The following is a 22,444-nucleotide window of genomic DNA, read 5'->3' as shown; positions in this document are numbered from 1 at the left end:
GTGTGTGTACATGCTTTTCTTCTTGCATTTGACCTTGTTTGAAGGTGTAAGGCAAAGGGCAGAGAGATATTATTGATACACCTGATATGAACAGCAGCAGAGCTACAGCAGGACTCAGATAGGGAAGTTAATCAGTGACAGACTGGTGGGCCCCGTCGGCTGATAACAAAGGCATTCACCACTACTAGTTCAGCACACACATACAATACACACGCGCACTTCTTTCACCGCACCCTTTGTGCGTTCCTGTCAGACTTGTTCCAGTGTCCAACTTGTCGTGTTGTGTGTGAGTAAACCAACATGAGGAGACTGCTGCTGCTGGGGGTGACGACCTTCTATCTGTGTGTGTGCATCGCTGCTGACACACAGGCCGAGCAACAAGGAGACAAATCAATCCCAGAGGAGGATGGTGTGTTACAGCTGGGGAAAGGAAATTTCAACAGGGCACTGAGGAAATACAAGCAGCTGCTAGTACACTTTTGTAAGTTACAGAGACAAAACCTGATCATGTTACTATCGCCGTCAAAATCATAGTTAAAGCATTTTAACTGATTTATGATTTATGATTCAGGAAAACAACCAAAAGAGCAATACTAACTGATAACCACTTGCTATGTGTGTGTGTGTGTGTGTGTGTGTGTGTGTGTGTCTGTGTGTGTCTGTGTGTATAGATGCACCGTTGTCTGCAGATGGATATCGCGTGTCAGAAGCATTTCAAGGTGCCGCTGCGAAGCTACAGGGGTCAGAAGTCAAAATGGCGGTGATCGATGTAAAAAAGGAGAAGGACCTGGTTAAGGAACTCGATGGAACAAGCCCGCCCGCAATCAGGCTGTACCTCTCTGGAGACAAACACAACCCCTTACCCTGCCCTGGTACATACACATCACAAACTAGTGTATTGGTATCCGATACATGGAATCAGGCCAGTTTATGATTTTAAGAAGCATAACGCTTTATGTAATAGTAGCTTGAATCTAAGTTGTTTTGGTGTAAAATGTCTTGCTGGATTGTGATTAAGTTCCCCAGACCTCTGCTTCCATTTTGACCTGGCTGGAAAGGCGTGCGGGTTCTGCTGCTGATCTCGTCACTGATCTCACCCAATCAGAGACCTCAGAGGAACTGCTGGTGGTCGGGTTCTTTAAGGTGAAGGCGGCTTGATTTTCTTCCCTCCCCTGTGTTATCTTAAGCCTCTAAACAGTAATTTGTGTGTGTGTATGTGTGTGTGTGTGCGTGTGTGTGTGTGTGTGTGTGTGTAGGATCTGAAGCACGAGTACGTCCAGCTCTTCTATGCTGCAGCAGTTGACCTTCCTGACATTCACTTTGCTGTGACACTGAATGAAGAATTAATAAGCAAATATGATGTCACACATGATGCTGTGCTGCTGCTCAAAAAGGTTTCGTTTGACTATTTAATGCCTATAATAATTTCACAAATGTATACATATATATAATATAATATGTAATATATAATATACAACATGCGGCGCTCAAAACAATGGATTGGTGTGTGTGTGTGTATGTTTGTGTGTGTGTGTGTGTGTGTGTGTGTGTGTGTGTGTGTGTGTGTGTGTGATTGGTGCAGTCTAAGCGTATCCAGGCTTACAAAATGACTCCAGAAACTTCCAAGGAGGAGCTGATGGTCTTCATCACTGTCTTCCAGATGGAAGCAGTCACTGAGTACACCGGTCAGGTACAGTTTGAAATTCCTGTATTCATGCAGTTTTATAGTTTTCACAACAATTTACTTGGAGTATTTGTCAGCATCTTTGAAGTTGAATGTTGTAATGTATTGAAACATGTCATGTAGTATTAAATTTGTCATATTCGTGTGTTGTATGTTTTGTATCTTGTTCTTGTGTCTTCTCATGTCATATTGTATCATTTTCTGTAGTGTTACGTTTACGTGCTATGTCATCAGTGGTTCCAGCTGTTCTAGAAGCTACTCCTGATATTAAGTAGTTTTGCTGTAACCAAGCTATTCTGTTCATAAGGAAAACAGTGACCCAACAAGCTCCTTAAACTGATTTTTATGATCGTGCCAAGGAATGTCATTTCACATTGTGTCATATTGAATTATATTGGACTTATCATATCATATTCATATTGGTACATTTCAAACATTGAAGTAAAAGAGCAACATTTTTCGAATATTTTCAATATTCCCCAATTTGCCCCAAATTCACACCACGTGATGCCATTTCTGCCTGGATGCTGAGTCTGAAATTTTAGCTCTCTATCTCCTTCCTTGTCCAAGATATGGGCTTTTCAAGTTTTCTCTAGTCTCAAAAATTGCTGACCCGCGGGTCAACGTTTTTCGAATATTTTCAATATTCCCCAATTTGCCCCAAATTCAGACAAATTCATGCCATTTCTGCCTGGATGCTAAGTCTGATATTTTACCTCACTATCTCCTTCCTTGTCCAAGATATGGACTTTTCAAGTTTTCTCTAGTTTCAGAAATCGCTGACCCGCGGGTCAACGTTTTTCGAATATTTTCAATATTTCCCAATTTGCCCCAAATTCATACCAAGTGATGCCATTTCTGCCTGGATGCTGCGTCTGAAATTTTAGCTCTCTATCTCCTTCCTTGTCCAAGATATGGGCTTTTCAAGTTTTCTAGTTTCAGAAATCGCTGACCCGCGGGTCAACGTTTTTCGAATACTTTCAATATTCCCCAATTTCCCCCAAATCCATGCAAATGTATGCCATTTCTGCCTGGATGCTGTGTCTGAAATTTTAGCTCTCTATCTCCTTCCTTGTCCAAGATATGGGCTTTTCAAGTTTTCTCTAATTTCAGAAATTGCTGACCCGCGGGTCAACGTTTTTTTTCGAATATTTTCAATATTCCCCAATATGCCCCAAATTCACACCAAGTGATGCCATTTCTGCCTGGATGCTGTTTCTGACATGTTTGCTCTCTATCTCCTTCCTTGTCCAAGATATGGGCTTTTCAAGTTTTCTCTAGTTTCAGAAATCGCTGACCCGCGGGTCAACGTTTTTCGAATATTTTCAATATTCCCCAATTTGCCCCAAATTCATCCAAATTCATGCCATTTCTGCCTGGATGCTGCGTCTGAGATTTTAGCTCTCTATCTCCTTCCTGGTCCACGATATGGGCTTTTGAAGTTTTCTCTAGTTTCAGAAATCGCTGACCCGCGGGTCAATGTTTTTGGAATATTTTCAATATTCCTCAATTTGCCCCAAATTCACACCAAGTGATGCCATTTCTGCCTGGATGCTGTGTCTGAAATTGTAGCTCTCTATCTCCTTCCTGGTCCACGATATGTGCTTTTCAAGTTTTCTCTAGTTTCAGATATCGCTGACCAGCGGGTCAACGTTTTTCAAATATTTTCAATATTCCCCAATTTGCCCCAAATTCATCCAAATTCATGCCATTTCTGCCTGGATGCTGTGTCTGAAATTGTAGCTCTCTATCTCCTTCCCTGTCCAAGATATGGGCTTTACAAGTTTTCTCTAGTTTCAGATATCGCTGACCCGCGGGTCAACGTTTTTCAAATATTTTCAATATTCCCCAATTTGCCCCAAATTCATACAAATTCATGCCATTTCTGCCTGGATCTGAGTCTGAATTTTTAGCTCTCTATCTCCTTCCTTGTCCAAGATATGTGCTCTTCAAGTTCTCTCTAGTTTCAGAAATCGCTGACCCGCGGGTCAACGTTTTTCGAATATTTTCAATATTCCCGAATTTTCCCCAAATTCACACAAATTGATGCCATTTCTGCCTGGATGCTGCGTCTGAAATGTTCACACTCTAGCTCCTTCCTTGTCCAAGATATTGGCTTTTCAAGTTTTCTCTAGTTTCAGAAATCGCTGACCCGCGGGTCAACGTGTTTAGAATATTTTCAATATTCCCAAATTTGCCCCAAATTCACACCAAGTGATGCCATTTCTGCCTGGATGCTGAGTCTGAAATTTTTGCTCTCTATCTCCTTCCTTGTCCAAGATATGTGCTTTTCAAGTTTTCTCTAGTTTCAGAAATTGGTGACCCGCGGGTCAACGTTTTTCGAATATTTTCAATGTTCCCCAATTTGCCCCAAATTCACACCAACTGATGCCATTTCTGCCTGGATGCTGTTTCTGACATGTTTGCTCTCTATCTCCTTCCTTGTCCAAGATATGGGCTTTTCAAGTTTTCTCTAGTTTCAGAAATCGCTGACCCGCGGGTCAACGTTTTTCGAATATTTTCAATATTCCCCAATTTGCCCCAAACTCACACCAAGTGATGCCATTTCTGCCTGGATGCTGTGTCTGAAATTTTAGCTCTCTATCTCCTTCCCTGTCCGAGATATGGGCTTTACAAGTTTTCTCTAGTTTCAGATATCGCTGACCTGCGGGTCAACGTTTTTCGAATATTTTCAATATTACCCAATTTGCCCCAAATTCATCCAAATTCATGCCATTTCTGCCTGGATGCTGCGTCTGAGATTTTAGCTCTCTATCTCCTTCCTGGTCCACGATATGGGCTTTTGAAGTTTTCTCTAGTTTCAGATATCGCTGACCCGCGGGTCAACGTTTTTCAAATATTTTCAATATTCCCCAATTTGCCCCAAATTCAGACAAATTCATGCCATTTCTGCCTGGATGCTGCGTCTGAGATTTTAGCTCTCTATCTCCTTCCTGGTCCACGATATGGGCTTTTGAAGTTTTCTCTAGTTTCAGATATCGCTGACCCGCGGGTCAACATTTTTCAAATATTTTCAATATTCCCCAATTTGCCCCAAATTCAGACAAATTCATGCCATTTCTGCCTGGATGCTAAGTCTGATATTTTACCTCTCTATCTCCTTCCTGGTCCAAGATATGGACTTTTCAAGTTTTCTCTAGTTTCAGAAATCGCTGACCCGCGGGTCAACGTTTTTGGAATATTTTCAATATTCCCCAATTTGCCCCAAATTCACACCAAGTGATGCCATTTCTGCCTGGATGCTGTGTCTGAAATTATTGCTCTCTATCTCCTTCCTTGTCCAAGATATGTGCTTTTCAAGTTTTCTCTAGTTTCAGATATCGCTGACCAGCGGGTCAACGTTTTTCAAATATTTTCAATATTCCCCAATTTGCCCAAAATTCCAGAAATTGATGCCATTTCTGCCTGGATGCTGAGTCTGAAATTTTAGCTCTCTATCTCCTTCCTTGTCCAAGATATGGGCTTTTCAAGTTTTCTCTAGTTTCAGAAATCGCTGACCCGCGGGTCAACGTTTTTCGAATATTTTCAATATTCCCCAATTTGCCCCAAATACATCCAAATTCATGCCATTTCTGCCTGGATGCTGAGTCTGAATTTTTAGCTCTCTAGCTCCTTTCTTGTCCAAGATATGGGCTTTTCAAGTGTTCTCTAGTTTCAGAAATCGCTGACCCGCGGGTCAATGTTTTTGGAATATTTTCAATATTCCTCAATTTGCCCCAAATTCACACCAAGTGATGCCATTTCTGCCTGGATGCTGTGTCTGAAATTGTAGCTCTCTATCTCCTTCCTGGTCCACGATATGTGCTTTTGAAGTTTTCTCTAGTTTCAGATATCGCTGACCAGCGGGTCAACGTTTTTCAAATATTTTCAATATTCCCCAATTTGCCCCAAATTCATACAAATTCATGCCATTTCTGCCTGGATCTGAGTCTGAATTTTTAGCTCTCTATCCCCTTCCTTGTCCAAGATATGTGCTTTTCAAGTTCTCTCTAGTTTCAGAAATCGCTGACCCGCGGGTCAACGTTTTTCGAATATTTTCAATATTCCCGAATTTTCCCCAAATTCACACAAATTGATGCCATTTCTGCCTGGATGCTGCGTCTGAAATGTTCACACTCTAGCTCCTTCCTTGTCCAAGATATTGGCTTTTCAAGTTTTCTCTAGTTTCAGAAATCGCTGACCCGCGGGTCAACGTTTTTGGAATATTTTCAATATTCCCCAATTTGCCCCAAATTCACACCAAGTGATGCCATTTCTGCCTGGATGCTGTGTCTGAAATTTTAGCTCTCTATCTCCTTCCTTGTCCAAGATATGTGCTTTTCAAGTTTTCTCTAGTTTCAGAAATCGGTGACCCCGCGGGTCAACGTTTTTCGAATATTTTCAATATTCCCTAATTTGCCCCAAATTCACACCAAGTGATGCCATTTCTGCCTGGATGCTGTATCTGAAATTTTAGCTCTCTATCTCCTTCCCTGTCCAAGATATGTGCTTTACAAGTTTTCTCTAGTTTCAGAAATCGCTGACCCGCGGGTCAACGTTTTTCGAATATTTTCAATATTCCCCAATTTGCCCCAAATTCATCCAAATTCATGCCATTTCTGCCTGGATGCTGCGTCTGAGATTTTAGCTCTCTATCTCCTTCCTGGTCCACGATATGGGCTTTTGAAGTTTTCTCTAGTTTCAGAAATCGCTGACCCGCGGGTCAATGTTTTTGGAATATTTTCAATATTCCTCAATTTGCCCCAAATTCACACCAAGTGATGCCATTTCTGCCTGGATGCTGTGTCTGAAATTGTAGCTCTCTATCTCCTTCCTGGTCCACGATATGTGCTTTTCAAGTTTTCTCTAGTTTCAGATATCGCTGACCAGCGGGTCAACGTTTTTCAAATATTTTCAATATTCCCCAATTTGCCCCAAATTCATCCAAATTCATGCCATTTCTGCCTGGATGCTGTGTCTGAAATTGTAGCTCTCTATCTCCTTCCCTGTCCAAGATATGGGCTTTACAAGTTTTCTCTAGTTTCAGATATCGCTGACCCGCGGGTCAACGTTTTTCAAATATTTTCAATATTCCCCAATTTGCCCCAAATTCATACAAATTCATGCCATTTCTGCCTGGATCTGAGTCTGAATTTTTAGCTCTCTATCTCCTTCCTTGTCCAAGATATGTGCTCTTCAAGTTCTCTCTAGTTTCAGAAATCGCTGACCCGCGGGTCAACGTTTTTCGAATATTTTCAATATTCCCGAATTTTCCCCAAATTCACACAAATTGATGCCATTTCTGCCTGGATGCTGCGTCTGAAATGTTCACACTCTAGCTCCTTCCTTGTCCAAGATATTGGCTTTTCAAGTTTTCTCTAGTTTCAGAAATCGCTGACCCGCGGGTCAACGTGTTTAGAATATTTTCAATATTCCCAAATTTGCCCCAAATTCACACCAAGTGATGCCATTTCTGCCTGGATGCTGAGTCTGAAATTTTTGCTCTCTATCTCCTTCCTTGTCCAAGATATGTGCTTTTCAAGTTTTCTCTAGTTTCAGAAATTGGTGACCCGCGGGTCAACGTTTTTCGAATATTTTCAATGTTCCCCAATTTGCCCCAAATTCACACCAAGTGATGCCATTTCTGCCTGGATGCTGTTTCTGACATGTTTGCTCTCTATCTCCTTCCTTGTCCAAGATATGGGCTTTTCAAGTTTTCTCTAGTTTCAGAAATCGCTGACCCGCGGGTCAACGTTTTTCGAATATTTTCAATATTCCCCAATTTGCCCCAAACTCACACCAAGTGATGCCATTTCTGCCTGGATGCTGTGTCTGAAATTTTAGCTCTCTATCTCCTTCCCTGTCCGAGATATGGGCTTTACAAGTTTTCTCTAGTTTCAGATATCGCTGACCTGCGGGTCAATGTTTTTCTCTATTTTCAATATTACCCAATTTGCCCCAAATTCATCCAAATTCATGCCATTTCTGCCTGGATGCTGCGTCTGAGATTTTAGCTCTCTATCTCCTTCCTGGTCCACGATATGGGCTTTTGAAGTTTTCTCTAGTTTCAGATATCGCTGACCCGCGGGTCAACGTTTTTCAAATATTTTCAATATTCCCCAATTTGCCCCAAATTCAGACAAATTCATGCCATTTCTGCCTGGATGCTGCGTCTGAGATTTTAGCTCTCTATCTCCTTCCTGGTCCACGATATGGGCTTTTGAAGTTTTCTCTAGTTTCAGATATCGCTGACCCGCGGGTCAACATTTTTCAAATATTTTCAATATTCCCCAATTTGCCCCAAATTCAGACAAATTCATGCCATTTCTGCCTGGATGCTAAGTCTGATATTTTACCTCTCTATCTCCTTCCTTGTCCAAGATATGGACTTTTCAAGTTTTCTCTAGTTTCAGAAATCGCTGACCCGCGGGTCAACGTTTTTGGAATATTTTCAATATTCCCCAATTTGCCCCAAATTCACACCAAGTGATGCCATTTCTGCCTGGATGCTGTGTCTGAAATTATTGCTCTCTATCTCCTTCCTTGTCCAAGATATGTGCTTTTCAAGTTTTCTCTAGTTTCAGATATTGCTGACCAGCGGGTCAACGTTTTTCAAATATTTTCAATATTCCCCAATTTGCCCAAAATTCCAGAAATTGATGCCATTTCTGCCTGGATGCTGAGTCTGAAATTTTAGCTCTCTATCTCCTTCCTTGTCCAAGATATGGGCTTTTCAAGTTTTCTCTAGTTTCAGAAATCGCTGACCCGCGGGTCAACGTTTTTCGAATATTTTCAATATTCCCCAATTTGCCCCAAATACATCCAAATTCATGCCATTTCTGCCTGGATGCTGAGTCTGAATTTTTAGCTCTCTAGCTCCTTTCTTGTCCAAGATATGGGCTTTTCAAGTGTTCTCTAGTTTCAGAAATCGCTGACCCGCGGGTCAATGTTTTTGGAATATTTTCAATATTCCTCAATTTGCCCCAAATTCACACCAAGTGATGCCATTTCTGCCTGGATGCTGTGTCTGAAATTGTAGCTCTCTATCTCCTTCCTGGTCCACGATATGTGCTTTTGAAGTTTTCTCTAGTTTCAGATATCGCTGACCAGCGGGTCAACGTTTTTCAAATATTTTCAATATTCCCCAATTTGCCCCAAATTCATACAAATTCATGCCATTTCTGCCTGGATCTGAGTCTGAATTTTTAGCTCTCTATCCCCTTCCTTGTCCAAGATATGTGCTTTTCAAGTTCTCTCTAGTTTCAGAAATCGCTGACCCGCGGGTCAACGTTTTTCGAATATTTTCAATATTCCCGAATTTTCCCCAAATTCACACAAATTGATGCCATTTCTGCCTGGATGCTGCGTCTGAAATGTTCACACTCTAGCTCCTTCCTTGTCCAAGATATTGGCTTTTCAAGTTTTCTCTAGTTTCAGAAATCGCTGACCCGCGGGTCAACGTTTTTGGAATATTTTCAATATTCCCCAATTTGCCCCAAATTCACACCAAGTGATGCCATTTCTGCCTGGATGCTGTGTCTGAAATTTTAGCTCTCTATCTCCTTCCTTGTCCAAGATATGTGCTTTTCAAGTTTTCTCTAGTTTCAGAAATCGGTGACCCGCGGGTCAACGTTTTTCGAATATTTTCAATATTCCCTAATTTGCCCCAAATTCACACCAAGTGATGCCATTTCTGCCTGGATGCTGTATCTGAAATTTTAGCTCTCTATCTCCTTCCCTGTCCAAGATATGTGCTTTACAAGTTTTCTCTAGTTTCAGATATCGCTGACCCGCGGTTCAACGTTTTTCAAATATTTTCAATATTCCCCAATTTGCCCCAAATTCAGACAAATTGATGCCATTTCTGCCTGGATCTGAGTCTGAATTTTTAGCTCTCTATCTCCTTCCTTGTCCAAGATATGGGCTTTTCAAGTTTTCTCTAGTTTCAGAAATCGCTGACCCGCGGGTCAACGTTTTTGGAATATTGTCAATATTCCCCAATTTGCCCCAAATTCACACCAAGTGATGCCATTTCTGCCTGGATGCTGTGTCTGAAATGTTTGCTCTCTATCTCCTTCCTTGTCCAAGATATTGGCTTTTCAAGTTTTCTCTAGTTTCAATAGTCGATGACCGCTGGGTCAACGTTTTCATGATTTTCTCAATATTCTCAGATTTGCCCCAAATTCACACAAATTTATGCCAATGCAGCATGGAGGCTGTGTCTGAAATATTAACAATCTAGCTCCTTCCTTGTCCAAGATATGGGCTTTTAATGTTTTCTCTAGTTTTACAAGTTGATGAACGCGGGGTCAACATTTCATGATTTTCTCAATATTCTCAGATTTGTCCTCGAATTCACACAAATTGTTGCCAATGCAGCCTGGAGGCTTTTCTGAAATGTTAACTTTGTAGCTCCTTTCTTGTCCAAAATATGGGCTTTTTTAAGGTTTTCTCTAGTTTTACAAATCGATGAACGCAGGGTCAACATTTCATGATTTTCACAATATTCTCAGATTTGCCCCAAATTCACACAAATTCATGCCAATGCAGCCTGGAGGCTGTGACTGAAATGTTAACACTCTAGCTCCTTCCTTGTCCAAGATACGGGCTTTTCTGGTTTTCTCTAGTTTTACAAAACAATGACCACGGGGTCAGCTTTTTCCGAATTTTGTCAATATTCCCCAATGTGCCCCATGTTGGATTCATGTTCATGTGTTTTTCAAGACATTTAGATTTGTGGGGAAGAAAATTGTTTTAAATAAAAAAATTAATTAAATTAAAAAAATATAGAACGTTAACATATCAACCACTAATTTCGCGGACCCCCCTTGTTGAAGACCTCTGTTATAGAAGTTTTTTTTTTAAATTTTAAAGGTGTTTCGGATCTGTAAGCATGATTTACTTTTTGTTCTACATCTCTTCTAAGGAATCATACATTGTTAACAGAGGATTTATTGCTCTTCCGTCTTTTGCAGACCGCAACTCAGATCTTAGCATCGCCTGTGATGAACCACGCCCTCCTCTTTGTCAACAAAAGCTCTGCAGACTTTAAAGAGATCTACTATGCTTTTTACACTGCTGCAGAAGCATTCAGGCTGGAGGTACACACACACACATACACACACACTCAAATACACAGTGGGTATGGAGTGAACATGACTAACTTTGTGGTGTGTATGTATGTGGGCGTGTGTGTGTGTGTGTGTGTGTGTGTGTGTGTGTGTGTGTGTGTGTGTGTGTGTGTGTGTGTGTGTATGTGTGTGTGTGTGTGTGCTCAGGTGTTGTTTGTGTTGGTGAACGTGGATGAGCCTCGTAATGGTAGGCTGATGGAATACTTCCGGGTTCGTGACTTTGAGGCTCCTCTCATCCGATTGGTCAACCTGACAAACCATGTGACTTACCACCTTCCATCCGACACTCTGGATCTGGAGACCATAAATGAATTCTGCAAATCCTACCTAGCGGGCGAAGCTAAGGTACTTTCACTCACACCTGTTAGTACATGAAGCAGAAATAGATCTGATGGAAAACACCATGTGTTTGTGTGTGTGTGTCTATGTGTTTGTGTGTGTGTGTGTGTCCATGTACATGTAGCCTAAGATGCAGAGTGAGATGATAACTGAAGGATGGGACACTCAGCCAGTGAAGCAGTTGGTGGGAAGCACCCTGGAGAAAGTGGCCTTCAACCCCAATAAGACCGTCTTTGTCCTCTTCTGTAAGTACACACAGTATTTATTCATCCACACTTACATATGTTACATGTATATTTATATGTTTCAGGTGTGTTTGATTATTTGTTCTAAACAGGAGAACTACTCTACAATGGACTGATTACTTTGTTATGCTATGTTAACACCATATATTTAAATTAAGTTGTCATGATTAGAAGTGTACAAAATCCATTCAATATTTATATCTAACCAATCAGAATGATTGATATGTGTGTGGGGGATGCAGATCAGGATCCAGATGGCAATTCAGATTTCCTTAACATTTTATATTATTAAAATGTGTGTATGTGTGTGTGTGTGTGTGTGTGTGTGTGTGTGTGTGTGTGTGTGTGTGTGTGTATGTGTATACACTTCAAGATCTGCATTACAGTCAAGAGTCCCGTGCTGTGTTCCCATTGTGGGAGGAGCTTGCCGAGGCCTTAAAGCAGAGAGAGGACGTGGTCATCGCTCGCATTGATGCCTCAGCCAATGACATCAACATGTCTATGCAGGGGCCCTACCCGTCGCTCTGTCTCTTTCCTGCTCTATTTGCTGAAAGGGTATGCCACTGCGTGTGTGTGTGTGTGTGTGTGTGTGTGTGTGTGTGTGTGTGTGTGTGTGTGTGTGTGTGTGTGTGTGTGTGTGTGTGTGTGTGTGTGTGTGTGTGCGTGCATATGTGACTGTATGTTAAAGTTCCCACGGCCTGTGTTCTCCTCTCAGGTGGTGGTTTACACTGGTAAGCAGAAGCTGAAGGACCTCGTTAAATTTGTAGACCGAGAGATGGAGAAAGCTAAAAAAGACCGAGTCAAGGTGAATAGTCTCTTTTTTCTGTATGGGTTGCATGTGTTTGCTTACATGTCTGGGTTTGGCAGTGACTTTTAAAAACCGTTCTTCCTCTTTTTCTCTTTTATGTCTCAGGAGGATGAAGATAGAAGGAAATATGTTGAGGCCATAAAAGCGGAAGAGGCAAAGAAGGCCAACAAAACTGACACTAAAGATGAACTCTAATACAAGAAACACATAACTCTCTCTCTCTCTCTCTCTGTGCATGTGTGTGAGTGTGTGTGTGTGTGTCTGCATACAGGTGATACTTTGTCCCAGATCTTTGTTTATCTAGAGAGAACTAGGTGCTCATTAACTAATAGGACAATAACATCCAATAAAGTCGTCATGTGAAGAAAAACAAGATGTCTACCAGTTTATTTGAGGTCAGCTGGCCTCTGCCATTTCTTTGTTACTACTGTATGCCAAAAAAAGATACTGAGCATACATCTGAAGGAAAATGTTTGAAATCTTGTGCATTCTGGATTAATCAATCATGAATTATAAACCCGACTATCATCAGGTCATAACTATTAAACTTACACATTTTACAAACATAGAACTCTGCAACTCCTGATATTTGACAATCTGTGGCATTCAGTAACAAGCCTCCTAAATGAACAACAATAGAGAGGCCTATAGCTCCAAAGGGCTCTAAAGTGAAAATGGAAGTATGACATCACTATTTGGAGCCTCCTGCCCTGGCTGCCCTTCAGGAGCGTCACTCTATCTCTCTGTATGATGCTTCTCATATGACACTGTGTCATTGTTCTCCTGCTTAACTGTTTCTGTGCACAAAACAGTATTGCATCAAAGCCAAACACAACTGAATATAAAATAAAAACAAATATATTTTTAAAAAAAAGAAAAGCTAAATATGTTAACATTGCTGACATTATTATACCTAATATTAGAGAGAGAGAGAGAAACTATGTACTGCAAATAAAAAGCATCTTACTCTTGGAATCTGAGCTTGACCCTCCTTGTCCCTGTTGCACCCGCTGTGTCCATTATTGGCAATTTTGCCAGGAGCATCTCTGTCATTCTGTTCCTGGGTGTTTCAAAAAACGTAATGAGCGCCAGGCCAAAGCGGTGGACACAGAATATGGTGTGAATATTTGTGGACGGATCGGCAGTGTCCCTGAAGTACAGTAGACTATAGTATTCTTTTTAAATAAATCTAATGTGATCTATAGTATCTTGACTGACAGTGGGCAAATCTAAACTTTTCAGGTCTGAGGAAAATCAACAGCAGGAAGCCGATCCTAGAACTCACTTTCAAATGTTTGAAATATGCAAAACTTGGCAAACAATGATTACAATGATGTCAATAAGATAAGTGTCATTCTGGATCCTACAGCAGTTCCTGGCAGGACCCACCCTACGCAAAATTCAAGCTCCTTGATTGGTGCTCGAGGCAATGTGAGAGTGTTGATGGGTGAGCTGGCCAATCGAGGGGCGGGGCTTACCAGGATCTGCTGTGGGATCAGAACACAGAATGCTTCAGTCTGCTCCATAAAGACGGAGTTTCTCTGCTTCCTCACACACAATTTTGGAAAATGAGTACCAAGTCAAAGTCAAGTTGAGTCTTGTATCAATGTAAGTCAAGCAAGTGTCAAGTCCTCAAATTTGCCACTTGAATCTAACTCTACCCAAGTCATGTGACTCGAGTCCCCTTGCAGTAGATCTGTTATTTGGGGTTGCTCAAAGATTTTTCCCAAATGAGATCCAGACAGTAGGAGGTGCTAAAGAGACATGACATCACAACACTCAATTTATAGGATTACAGTAAGGATGTAAGGACGATTTAATCAAATTGTATGAAGTTTTTAAAGTTTCAGATATCGTAGCTTTAAAACACGTGTTATCGAGTGGCATATAGGTTTATGACATCATGAGATTGAAATGATATTTTACACGGACAGAATCAAATCTACCATTGATCATAAATCCAAAGCGACGTAGTCCTGGTTTCTGTGAAACACGTTGAGTTTGAAGCCAAATTGAGCTCTCACGGCTCATACGTGCGGCGCAGCTGGAGCGGCTCACAGTGACGCGGCGTGACTTCACACACGGAGGCTGGAGGACACCGCCGCTGCGCGCTTCTCTCCGCCGCCACCACCGCGTTGTTCTCGGGCAGCGGCAGACGACAGCACACAGCCGGAGGACGGATGGAGCCAGCGGGCGCGTACGGCGCCGGGAAGGCCGGGAGCGTCTCCTTCGATCCGGTGGCCTTCTTCACGCACCCTCGGACCATCCTCAGGCTGCTGTCATGGGTGAGCCTCTGCTGCACCGCGGGGCCTACCTGCTCCCCATCTCTGCCTCTCTCTCTCCCATTCACTCTCTAGGTCTCTCTCCCTCTCTCTCTCTCTCTGATTCTTTGTGTTTTATCAGCGTTTATGTTACTTTTCATGCTCGGTGTTATTCATGTCAGCAGCGTATTAGCCACTCCGTCTAATTAACACACACACACATTCCGGTGATGGAGCTTCTTGTCTGGAGATACAACGATTACCTCATCTGGATCTCTTTGTCTCGAACACACACATGATGTCGGACAAAACTGGTGCTTTGGATATGAAATGTGCGGCTTATAACGGGTATCATCATTATGTGATCATGTGATGGTGATGCCCCTGTGAGCCACCGTGGAGCTCTTACTGTAAAGAGCTCCATATACATTATACATATGTATAATGTATGTATGCATATATGTAACACATTTAACAAAAGCAGACTGACAGAAGAAGGGAGGTACCTCATTGTTATTATTATATAATATGTTATTCAATTTTAAAACCTCACACACAATTTATCCCAGTAAAATGCAGTAATTAAAGACTAATCACGTTTAAGCAGATCCATCAGTTGATCACATTGTTCTGGGGATTACGTTCAGGTCACAAAATGGAGATTGAAGGCTTGTTTGCAGCTTTAATTGAACAGTTGAATATTGTGTTTGAATGTTGTGGTTGTGAGTTCAAATGCATTCCCCCTCCACACACACCTGATGAGCTAAATCAGTGTGTGTGTGTGTGTGTGTGTGTGTGTGTGTGGGTGTGGGTGTGTGTGGGTGTGTGTGTGTGTGCGTGCGTGCGTGTGTGCGTATGTGAGAGTGCTTGATCACTAGGCAGTGTCTCCCAGATCTTAATTGTCTTAACACACTTGTATGTAAAGCAGAGGAATGTGGAAAATACCGCACTAGGTAATCTTATTTTCCTTATTTAAAGTGAAAGTACACATTTGTTCCGCCCACCTTTCTTATTCATATGTGTGATTCAAATCTGTGTGAGTGTGTGTCCTCACGCACCCACCCTGGAATGGCAGGCATTCATACTTAGGTGCAACTTCATTCTCATCTTCTTGTTAGACAGTAACAAGCCTGTGTGTGTTTTCTCTCTCCTCACACACCCCTGCAGGTTTTCTCCATGGTGGTGTTCAGCTGTATTGTGAACGAGGGGTACATCAACATCGGGAGCGAGCGGTTGCTCTGCGTTTTCAACAACAACGCTGATGCCTGTAACTATGGCGTCACCGTGGGTGTGGCCTGTTTCATCGGCAGCATCTGTTTCCTGATCCTGGACATTTACTTCCCTAGCATTAGCAGTGTGAGGGACAGACGACGTGCTGTTCTCGTCGACCTGGTCTTCTCTGGTACACACACACGCACATACAGTACATTGGACACACACTGGTAGCTGTTGCAACCTAACTAAGCCCTCTTTTCTATGCTCTACCTCCAGGTCTGGCCAGCTTCCTGTGGTTTGTTGGCTTCTGTTTTCTGGCCAATCAGTGGCAGGCTACATCTGTAGATGAGCTGCCATTGGCTCAGGGCTCTGATGCTGCCAGAGCAACCATCGCTTTCTGCTTCTTCTCCATCCTCACTTGGGTCTGTATGTTTGTATTACTGTGTGTGTGTGTGTGTGTGTGTGTGTGTATGTGTGTGTGTGTGTGTGTGTGTGTGTGTGTGTGTGTGTGTGCGTGTGCGTGTGTGTGTACACGGCTGTGTGTGTGCCTTCATCATCTCTGTGTGTCTGATCAGTGTGTATGTGTGTATTCCAGGGTTATCAGGGTCTGCTGGCAATGGACAGATTTAAGAGCATTGCCTTCACAGAAGTCAAGCAGAGGCTCCTGCCCAGTACCCCTCAGACTCTTACTCTAATCTAACACATGTTCGTACACACACTACCCCAACCTGTGTGTCACTGGCTGATCACAGAAGTATCTGGACCTCAGTGTGTCATGCAGTGTGGTTCAGTGTTATTTCATGGGATCCGCAGCGACCACAGAACGATAAACACGGTCACTTTCTTGGGTTTGTTTTTGGTTTAGTTGTGATTTGTGTTTGTTATAATAAAGGTAAAATGCCCAAGGACTCCTGAGAGAAACTGATTTATGGCCCATGGGTGCGTCACTGGAGCCTGTTAGCTCACTCTGCTGCTGTTTTCACTGCCGGGGGATGTGGAGAAATCACCATATAATTGTGTCAAGGATGAACATTATGCAGGTGTTCTTACTGAGTTTAATCTCGTTTTTTTCAGTAGTCCCCGTGGTAAATCCCTCAAATCTTTGTGACCAGGGGATTTATTACATTATGGCAGAAAAGGAAAAATAATGAGTTTGATAGATTTTTTTTTTTTTTTTTTTACATAACTTCACCTATTGGTTTTGCCGCTTTTTGAATTTAATGGGAGTTTGCAAACCCAGATGTGAGGAAATGTTTTGATCCAGCTTCTGTTTCAGGCAGTGATGTGGCACAAATGAGTAAAGCTGTACAGGTGATTGATTCATTGATTGATTGATCAGTGACTGTGTTCCTTTTTAATCCACTAAACGTTTATTTGTGTTCCGTTTCTAATCTGTTGAGTTTTTTCTGTCACGTAGCTTTAAACATAATTTTCCTCTTTCTTCTTTCCTGTTTGTATAATTGCACAAATTACCAAAGTGGGCATGTTTGTGTAATGAATCATAATGCTACCCACTGTGCCACTAACAGCCTCTGCTAATGTCTGTGTGTGTGTGTGTGTTACTAACAGGCCGTATTGACGCTGAGCGCATTGCGACGCTTCTTAACGGGCGCCAACATGACCTTGTTCACATGGCAACACCTGGACCACACTCCCAGCAACGTTCGAGCCACGCCGTACCCCATTCCCAACGGTGCCACCATAGTAACCACCAATCCCTATCAAGCTCCACCCTTCACTGAGACCCTGGACCCCCAGAAACTCACACAGCAGAGACCCATGGCCCCCGCCTTCTAGAGCAGGCGCGTAGAGTAAGATGGCGGAGGTGAGAGTTAAAAGACGCTGCGTACTGTACAGAGAGGGAGCAGAGTACTTCCTGGCTTTCATCCTCGTCCGAGATTGGCGGGATATTTGGGTCATGTAATGTGAGATCTACTTTCACCATGGCAACTGCTGGCTCTGCTTAGTTAGTTGTAACCCTCTGTGTCAACAACGCTGTCTTCTCTCCATCCACACACAGAGAGTATTACCCCATGCAAACACAGATAAAGAGTCCATACATCACACACACACAGACACACACACACACACACACTGACTGCATGTTCATTTGGTGAGGTGCAGATTACCATAGATGTAGATCAGTGATGATGCTTCATCTGCCTTATAAAGGGATACAAGGTCTTTTTTTGATGGCATTTAAAGTGATTTTTCAAATTGATTGAATAGATTTTCAGTTGATTTACACCTGAACCAGGTCACTGGCATTGTTATTCTGTCAGTTAGAGCATTCTGAAGATATTTGGTGTTCACATGGAGCCCTATGGATTCCTGTGCTGTTACTGTAGAAGATTTGAGTTATGCACAATAAAAGCTAAACTTATCTTCTGGGTTCTCAAACAGCTCTGTACACTATAATGAAGGTGACACTTAAAATCAGTACTGTGGGTACTTATTTCCCTTCATGTACCGTATATCTCTGCCACTTTCTGTCAGCTATGTAATGTTAAAAATGCAGAGATGTCAGGGTACAATGTCTTGGGAAAACACTCTGTGGGCTCCATGAGGGCCGATTCAGAGGCCTACAGACCTGGTAAGTGAACGCCAGAATGCTCCAAATGATGAAAAAACAATGTCAGTGACCTAGTTCGGAGGTAAATGACCTTAAAAAGGCATCATTTCGCAAAATCACCAGCGTATCGCTTTAAGGATGTGAGAACTACTGAAGCTGTCTATCTCTATTTAACATCAACATGCTTCTGTCTGCCCACACAGTCTGACCAATCACAAGCTTTCTTATTAGACCTGTGGCTTTCATTGGCTCAAACTGAGACTGACAGGTGGTTTGACCAGTAGACTGGGAGTGAGTGAGCGAGGGGGGAGGGAGGGAGGGAGATAGGGGGGGAGGGGGGGAGGGGGGGGCTTAATGCATTCTGAATGCTGTAGTGTTTCTGTGTAAAATATTCATGTGATTAAATATTTTATTGTGATATGCTGAAGTGTTATAATGAAGTATGAAAAATAAAAAAAGTATTCACCACCACCGTCAGAACTGTGGCTCTCTTTGTTCACAGCATCATTTCCTCTTTGCTTCATCTAACTGCAATATGAATCTATTTTCATATAATTATGTACAGAGAGTAAGAGCCAAGGATGTGTTAAGCATATTAATCAGCATCTGTTTGAAGAGCATAATTAGACACCATACTCATATTATGTTTGGATTTAGTAGCAGCAGCTGTGTGTAGCCTTATTTTTAGATGAAATGAATCCCATGTCGAAGAGCTGCAGTCCTTTCTACTGTTTTTTTTCTTCCTCTTTTAGAGGAAATGACAGAATTAGAAGCAGGATTATAGAGTCAGACAGAAAGTGGTTTTATTCCAGCACTGTCCAATCGTGTTACTGCAGGTGAGCAATCATTCCCTTTTTGTTCAGCAATCTGCATTAAGTAAATCATCACAATCACAGTTGGATTATCATCATCATCGTCATCATCATCATCATCATCATCATCATTCTCCAACATTTGACATTACCATCATCCATTCTTCACGTCACCGACACATCATGTGACATTCAAAAATGTAGAAAGTCCCCATTGTAGGCTCATATCATTGATGCTACGTTAATAAAATATAATCTTAGCCATTTTCTACAAAGTTTAACAAGCCATAATGTCACCTGAATAAGCCCTTCTATACATTTGCCTTCATCTAAATCCAGCCCCGCACACACACACGCACACACGCACACACAAAACCATCATCTCCAACAGCTGAAGAGATGAAGTCATCCAGCACCTTCCAGCTGTGGCCTAACAGGGGCAATTAAACTCTGCATACTTCTGCTCGTACATGTTCATACTCACCTGTTTCTGAATTACCTCTACCCTGAGAATACTAAGACAAAGAAAGGGTAAGGGGTTTCAGAGGGACGGGGGGAAGGGGAGAAGTGAGAAAACTAAGCTGACTGGGTTGAGCATTCAGATGGCTGCGATGAGGAGAAGCGAGGTAGAAACTACTAAAGCCTAGGTCACACTACAGGATTTCCTCAAGTCTGAAAGGAAATGCATCACCTTCAAGATGTAAATGTTTGATTGTGCTGGTAAATAGAGATTCCATGTGAGAGTAACCATGACGACGTCCAGTATCACCCATGTCACATGTAACAACCAGAACTCCCACTCAGATGGTAAGACTCAACTTGCTCCACTATAAAAGCAGCTGTACAAATTTATTTATAGGACATCTCCTACAAATGGCAACATGCTTGCATCAATCCATATACTGTAAGTGCACAGTTCCAAATTAAAGTAAAAGTATTAGTATATAAAACTAAATTTTGTAACATTATTACTTGCAAATCAATTTCTAATGTAGCTATGTGGCTGTGGCTCCTGTGCCATGAAGCAACGAAGAGCCGAGCAGTAATTGTACTTGTAGTGGATCATTGTGGAAGATTGAGAAATTGACCCACAAAAGAAGATGAGTGTGTGATCTCCCTCTTATCTGCTCTACCCCTTAGGGGTAAATCTGTGGTTGTACTCTGACCTAGACTTAAGGTGCAAGGGAACGGTTGGAAGCAAGCACAAAAGGAGGCGAGCAAGCAAGGGGAAGGATCGTGTTTGAGTAAATATATCTGGGCAGTGACAACTATGTCTGACCTAAAGCTAGGGCTCGGATTTTCATGTGTGCATCTTCTGTGCAAAATTGCACAAGGAAAAAGTCTTAAAATTCATACACACGCTTACACACACACAGCTGGAAAGAGTTCTGCTCACACACCCTGTGAAAACCTTGTGATTGGATGGATGAGAGGAGGTGAGGGCAGGGCCTAAAACAGCAAACAGGTACACTTCCTGCTTCAGACGGTGATGCCCATGCCTCTAGTGTGCTTTAATGGCACGTTAAGCTCCTCCCATTTCGTGAATAGCCAATCCTGCATCAAGTTAGCTCAGTCATCCACAGAGCTCCCCTCCAGTTGATGGGAAGAGATGGATGTGGCGTCAAACGACAAAGTCCGCCGTCTCAGCTCAACACTGCTGTCCGTCAGTGGGGTTGCCATGGAAAGTGGCTCCTCACCTGGTGGAGGGCTGACCCTCTGCTTCCTGTTCATGCCTGAAACCGGGGACACTGATTGGCTGAGACGGCTCCTGTGCTCTCCCAGACTGGTAGTTAGGTGTCTGCTTTTGTGTGAGGAGCTGCGATGAAGGTTTGTGTGTGAGCTTGTGTGAACAGAACTGTTGATACGGCTGACCTCCTCGTCTGCCTCATCCGGATGGGGGCTGGGGTCCGAGCCCGGCCCGGGACTGGCTGCTCTGGAGCTACACGTCAGAGCTGAGTCAACGCCCAGAACCTTCAAGCTCTGCGGGCTGACAGGCCTCGTCTCGGTGTCTGTCTCTGGCTGTGTGCGACAGACGGCCTGCTCGGGCGTTTGTTCTTGACCAGCAGTTTCACTGTGGCTCCGGCTGTGGCCTCTGCATGAGATGACCCTCTGGGGGTGTGTGTATTTCAGTGTGTGTACACTGGTGGAGCGCTGGCGTGGTGGTGTGTGAGAGACAGACGGCACAGTGAGGTGAGGCTCTGCCAGATCATCAGCTGAGCCGTCACTGAGATCCAATGAGTCACACCGCACAGCCTCCTGCAGCCAGAACACACACGTACACACACGTACACACACGTACACACACACGTACACACACACACAGGGACATACAGAAGAAAAACATTTTAATTCTACACGTAACTTGGGTAGTTTTTGATGAAATACTGCAGTGTTATTGTGGGATAAGTTCTGAACACTTGGTTTGAAAGGTGAAACTAAAAGGTTTGTAGATGCCTCATCAGAGGAGCTCAGCAGCAGGGATCGACTCCATTTCAATCAGTAACAATATATTCTAACTGGGACACATTTTCATGGTGGGAAAAGGTATCGGACTGTTTACAACGTCTGTCCTGTACGTTCTAAACACCCTTAGTTTAGCCAGAATGTAGCTAAACCACTTTTCCCTGGTATGGCCACCATTGGAAATCCATTATAACTGCCTGACAGCGCTACAGCCTGGAAAGTTATTGGGTGGAGCATCACTGGAGGACAACAGGACTAACGTACCTGCCTACGCAACTGTCTGCTGGCAGTGCGGAAGGATCCCGATCTCTGGGGAAACGAGCTCTCAGGAACGTAGGAGGGGCTTAGTTTGTTTCTGTCCACGCTGTCTTCAGGAACGAGCCAATGAGGCGGCGGCCTGCTGGTGCTGTGGGTGGGCGTCGACCTATATGAGGAATAGGAGTGTGTATCTATGCTGTGGGTGTGTGTGAGCTTGGGTCTGTCGGCGTTGTGGTCAGGGTTAAGCCTGTACCCGTCCATGCTGCGGGTGGAGCTGAGTCGATGCCTGTTTATTCTATGGACCGGGCTCAGTCTGTATCCGTCAATACTGTGGGCGGAGTTAAGTCTGTGTCTGTTTATTCTATGGGTGGGACTTAATCTGTGTCCGTCAATGCTGTGGGCCGGACTGAGTCTGTGTGGGGAGTGTCTGTCTGCACTCTGCAGGGTGCTGAGGCAGATGATTGGCCTCGAGCTACGTCCGCACCCCAGAGAGGCGTGGCTGATGATGGGCAGCGCCCCCGGGACCTGCAGCAGGGAGCCGCCGCCGCCGCCGCCACTGGAGGCCAGCGATGTCATGGAGCCTGCTAGAGGTCACACAGGTCAGATTACACACAGACAGGAAACAGAATAAAACCAAAGTAATGTTCAATATGTTT

At 43.2% G+C, this 22,444-nt stretch overlaps 3 protein-coding genes across 4 annotated transcripts in view; 2 read left to right on the top strand and 1 right to left on the bottom strand.

The window, feature by feature from the left end:
- The first annotated feature begins 106 nt into the window (after positions 1 to 106).
- Positions 107 to 12,853, top strand: LOC142994529 (protein disulfide-isomerase). Its single transcript, XM_076145225.1, has 11 exons — positions 107 to 481; positions 672 to 872; positions 1,019 to 1,143; positions 1,257 to 1,394; positions 1,583 to 1,690; positions 10,660 to 10,785; positions 10,963 to 11,160; positions 11,279 to 11,399; positions 11,773 to 11,954; positions 12,115 to 12,204; positions 12,313 to 12,853. Exons 1-11 carry the CDS (start codon positions 301 to 303, stop codon positions 12,400 to 12,402), a joined length of 1,560 nt encoding a protein of 519 aa, XP_076001340.1. The 5' UTR covers positions 107 to 300; the 3' UTR covers positions 12,403 to 12,853.
- A 1,441-nt stretch (positions 12,854 to 14,294) lies between these two features.
- LOC142994753 (synaptogyrin-1-like) lies at positions 14,295 to 18,550 on the top strand. Of its 2 annotated transcripts, none has more exons than XM_076145590.1 (4): positions 14,295 to 14,492; positions 15,636 to 15,870; positions 15,960 to 16,105; positions 17,253 to 18,550. In XM_076145590.1, exons 1-4 carry the CDS (start codon positions 14,388 to 14,390, stop codon positions 17,478 to 17,480), a joined length of 714 nt encoding a protein of 237 aa, XP_076001705.1. In that variant the 5' UTR covers positions 14,295 to 14,387; the 3' UTR covers positions 17,481 to 18,550. The 2 variants fall into 2 exon arrangements, with proteins under 2 accessions (XP_076001705.1, XP_076001706.1); XM_076145591.1 differs by having other exon boundaries at positions 16,279 to 17,335.
- Positions 18,551 to 19,869: 1,319 nt separating this feature from the next.
- LOC142994685 (voltage-dependent T-type calcium channel subunit alpha-1H-like) overlaps positions 19,870 to 22,444 on the bottom strand; it is a 33,513-nt gene continuing 30,938 nt past the window's right edge. Inside the window, 2 exon segments of the mRNA XM_076145496.1 lie at positions 19,870 to 21,323; positions 21,795 to 22,369. Of these exon segments, the coding sequence (XP_076001611.1) occupies positions 20,637 to 21,323; positions 21,795 to 22,369 (1,262 nt within the window). The 3' untranslated portion in view covers positions 19,870 to 20,636.

Source organism: Genypterus blacodes, unplaced genomic scaffold, assembly GCF_046128005.1.
Source record: "Genypterus blacodes isolate CSIRO-AG114 ecotype Tasmania unplaced genomic scaffold, CSIRO-AGI_Gbla_v1 ptg000030l_1, whole genome shotgun sequence".
Classification (NCBI taxonomy): domain Eukaryota; kingdom Metazoa; phylum Chordata; class Actinopteri; order Ophidiiformes; family Ophidiidae; genus Genypterus; species Genypterus blacodes.
This window is presented reverse-complemented; position numbering and strand designations above follow the sequence as displayed.

Bases quoted from the DNA above. Each gene is read 5' to 3' on its own strand.
- LOC142994529 (XM_076145225.1), top strand. From the start codon at position 301: ATGAGGAGACTGCTGCTGCTGGGGGTGACGACCTTCTATCTGTGTGTG. The intron at 482-671 runs GTAAGTTACAGA...CTGTGTGTATAG, and splicing joins GCAGCTGCTAGTACACTTTT to ATGCACCGTTGTCTGCAGAT. The intron at 873-1,018 runs GTACATACACAT...ATTGTGATTAAG, and splicing joins CAACCCCTTACCCTGCCCTG to TTCCCCAGACCTCTGCTTCC.
- LOC142994753 (XM_076145590.1), top strand. From the start codon at position 14,388: ATGGAGCCAGCGGGCGCGTACGGCGCCGGGAAGGCCGGGAGCGTCTCC. The intron at 14,493-15,635 runs GTGAGCCTCTGC...ACACCCCTGCAG, and splicing joins TCCTCAGGCTGCTGTCATGG to GTTTTCTCCATGGTGGTGTT. The intron at 15,871-15,959 runs GTACACACACAC...CTCTACCTCCAG, and splicing joins CGTCGACCTGGTCTTCTCTG to GTCTGGCCAGCTTCCTGTGG.